Source organism: Cupressus sempervirens, chromosome 10 (assembly GCF_028749045.1).
Source record: "Cupressus sempervirens isolate cs-2001-9-10 chromosome 10, ASM2874904v1, whole genome shotgun sequence".
Classification (NCBI taxonomy): Eukaryota; Viridiplantae; Streptophyta; class Pinopsida; order Cupressales; family Cupressaceae; genus Cupressus; species Cupressus sempervirens.
In genome coordinates, this window is record NC_143127.1 from 738,354,352 (window position 1) to 738,358,428 (window position 4,077).

The 4,077-nt window shown below is 35.0% G+C and overlaps 1 protein-coding gene across 1 annotated transcript; it reads left to right on the top strand.

Moving 5' to 3' along the window:
• The first annotated feature begins 306 nt into the window (after positions 1-306).
• LOC149535974 (uncharacterized) lies at positions 307-1,063 on the top strand. Its single transcript, XM_089804448.1, has 2 exons — positions 307-581; positions 729-1,063. Exons 1-2 carry the CDS (start codon positions 352-354, stop codon positions 844-846), a joined length of 348 nt encoding a protein of 115 aa, XP_089660574.1. The 5' UTR covers positions 307-351; the 3' UTR covers positions 847-1,063.
• Positions 1,064-4,077: the final 3,014 nt, after the last annotated feature.

Below are 4,077 nucleotides of genomic sequence, written 5' to 3' on the forward strand. Positions count from 1 at the left end.
TATACAATTTATCCAAAATGATTGAGATATTTTATTTCAAACACCTACATAGTAAATGCTTATCTTCTTTGACCAAAAAGAATAATTAAGAATAGACATCCACAATACAAACACCTTTATTGTACAATTGATATTTTCCTCAATATTTTCTTATTTTTCCCCTTTTAACAGGGGACCAGTCTAGGTACGTGGCATGACACGACCCACATCATGCACACCGACTGCTTTGACAGCTGTAAGTGTACGCGTCGAAAGAATAAGGGACAGAAAAAACATACATAAGTTGGTGCTTTTCTTGTTAATGGTAATCTAAGAGAAGAGAAAACGTCCAGAAGACAAATCTCTGTAAAAATGGCGCATTTGGGATGGCAGGCGAAAATATCATTCATAGTTTTCATGTCATTTGCAGTTTTGGCTGTGATGTGTAAAGAAGAGAGTGTGAAGGATAGTGTCGAACATATTGTGGAAAAGAAGGAGGCAGATGGGAAACAGAGCGTGGAATGCATGAAGGGCACTGTCTCATGCAACTGGGATAAGCTCAAATCTTTCACCAATTCGGCCTTTCAAAAAATACCATCCCTGTAAGATTAGATTTTTCATGCTTTTTGGGTTTATTTAGGTTTTTGTGAGATTAGATTAGATTTATGTTTATACCCAAGAAAAAATGGGAACTTTTGCATGCATTTGTATTTGTTTTGGGTAGCTAAGATATTTGAGTTTTTTAACAGGAAGAAAACGGGAGAAGTTGTGACGGATTCAGTTTCTAAGACTTCTGAGAAAGGGAAAGATTCGGCAGTAAATACAGGGGAGAAAATAAAGAAGAATTTGGGCCCTGAGGAGCTCTGATCATTGTCAGCATTACTTTTGATTCCTATTTCAGCTTTGTTTATTTGTTTGTTTTCCTCCACATGAACAGTGGTATATGTTGTTTTCAGATCCAAAATATGTGTTTCTGTAGTGATCTTATGTTTATACTTCGATGGTATACAACTGTAGAGCAGAGTAGTTTTTATTTCTTGTGTCAATTGAAATGAATAATATTGGAGGATCTCTCTTGGCGTTATATGTCGACTTCTAGAAATTTATAATGATATGGCTGAAATATCTTGGCTGAGCAATATTGTCATGGAGGGTTTTAATTTGATTAAGTAATAATTAATCTGATTTACAACAAATCCTCAACTTTTTGGTGATTGATTCGTTTTGACGAAAAGTCATGGTGTTTATTGAAGGCCGCAAGAAAGGAACGGCATCTCCTTTTTTGAAGGAGTTTGAGAATAAAATATCTTGAGTCTGGGGTTGTAAAATTGTTATCGACTTTTGACTTTTTTTTTTTTTTGATATTCCTTTACAATGCGTGGTCTGTGTAATTTATTTGTAGTTATTCAAATTATCCTAGAGTCCGATGTGTAATTGCCATAATTGGTAGACTATTTAATTACTTACCGTATCGAGGCAGACATGTCGGCCACTAGTGATTTTATTATTATTTAAATTCTCTGTATTTTTGTCTGTTGAGGTGTAATTGTCGGCGACTGTGTGTCCTTTCGTAATTCTCTCTATGCTAGATAAAAAAATAGAGCAATACTTGAGAATTTATAGATGTGAAAAAAAATTTAAAAAATTTAAATGTGAAAAAATAGATAAACGAATTCATTAATAAGTAAGATAACTTTTTGTCTCAAATAGACCACTTTGTATTTTACGAGCTTTATAAAGAGCATCGAAAAAATGTGGAAATGTCGAGATGTTAACTTTAAGCTCTTCACTAATATATTCACCTACTAATCTATTCACCTACGAAAGTTCACCAAAAAAGTTGGCAAATTTCAACATACAAATTAGGAAAAATTTCAACATACAAATTAGGAACTATAGGTGAACGAAAGTTCACCAAAAAAGTTGGCAAATTTCAACATACAAATTAGGAACTATAGGTGCACGAAGTTAACTTAAATGGTTAATGGGTCATTTTCCCTATTATTCGATCTTACTTTATATTTTTGCTATATATTGTAATTAATGTTAATAGACTAGCAATTGCACTTTAAGGGTGTAATAGGTACATCGTATTAATATTGACTCAATTGAAATTAGGTGTTGGTATCAAGTAAATTTGACGAGATGTTGATTATTTTTGCTTGTATGTTAAATGTATGTCGGTATTGTCGGTAAATTTTATATTGCGAAACTTTTTAGTTTTTTTGCCCCAACATAATTTAGTATTTGTTTAGTTTTTTACAAAGTCAAGAGATGTCGAGCATTAACGTCGCTCCCCATAGTCCACATCTTATCATTTTCAATTAGGTTAATAATATAAATTTATTTATTAACAACTAATATATCAATATTAAATTATATACTTAGCTACCATAGATTCTACATAGGTGTGAATTAACAAATCACTAGAAAATATGGAGGATACACTTACCAAAATAGTTTACCTAGATAGAATTGAAGAGGCACTCACAATATCTAGATCCATCATAGCTAGACATGCAAGATCAACCTAGAGCGAAAGTGACTGATTGTTTTCAGACAAGATATAGACAAATGATGCTTCTTGCTAGCCCAAGAAGAACTTGAATACAACATTAACTTATTCAATGTTGTTATTCTTAGGCCCAATCCCTTGACCTCACATTTAATTTTATAATTAATAATTGATTATACAATAATCACTTCCACAAATCTAGATTAACAGATCCCCTTAAATATACACAAATCTTCCATAATTCATTTTAATAAAACTAAAACACATATGGTTATTCACTCCTTGGAATGAATGCGAAAAATTAACCCAATTTTTCAAAAGACTAGATAAAAAGACATTTTTTATTTATATATGGAAAAATCGACTCATTTTTCAATATACATAAAATACAGTGTTTTTCAATATGCTAAATAAAATACATCTTTTTCTTTTACAATTACAAAAGAAAACCTTAGGTATCGTAAATAGTTGTAGGAGAAAGAGGCTTCATGAAGATCACAACTCTATGGTTAGTCCTAAAGCTATAGCTTCATCGAATGCATGCATATGAACGGTGAGGTAAATCTTGCTTCAGATTGATGCAGAAGAGGATCATAATTTGGGTAACGAAGCGGGTCAACAGGTTAGGGGTTCGATTCTTTCACGGGAAGATCGATTTCTTGTGATGGTGCGGTAATATGCTCGAGATACCTTGCACGAGAGGTTCTTCACGTGATCAATCCGCATTTTCAGAGCAAGAGGTAAGAGGTATTCCACGTCATTGCAGGTTCGTGAGCGTGGAACAGAACAGAACGGGTGTGAGCCAAACTGGCGATTTGTTTATTTTTGTGGGGATTGGAATTGCCACGTAACAAGGTCTACATACAAATTTGAGGGGTCCAGCATTCTGATTGAGGGGTCCACAAGACACGGGATCAGTGCAGGGGCAGATTTAAGGGTTTGGTCGATAGTCTTAGCAACCGGTGGGACCATCCAGTACTAAAGACTTTGATATTGGCGGGCTTCCAGATGATGATTTTACTTGATATGGTGTCCCTTTCTTTCAGTGGACTCCAGCTCGGTTCCATTTGAAGACAACAATATGTGCCTCCAATAGGCGGACAGGCAGATCCGAGGTACGCCTTTTCCTTTTATCTTGCATATGATTTTGCACCTGTTCAGGCTCCCTTTGGTTCTTCTCCTGGCATTGGTAAGTTTACAACAGTAAAACACTATTAAAAACATATAAACAAGGCACCGGTGGGAATGATATGGTCCTCATGGACGGAACAAACGGGAAAATCACAGATACATCTGCAGATAGGATACTTGTAAAAGTATCATTGAATGATCAACCTAAGATAAGAGAGGAACAATCAGAACTCGATGGGTCCACCTTACATAACACAGGATCTGATAGTAACAGGGTGGCAGAGAATCAGATAGACAGGGCACTCGTAACAGCAGAACAACAAACTAGTTTGAAAGAAGCTACGAAACACGACATCTCTGGCAATAGTGGCTTGGTCCTGACATACGGAGATAGTTTAATGCACAGCAGCATCATCAAGTGGAATCAAGGGAGCTTCCTCATTATTCCAGAA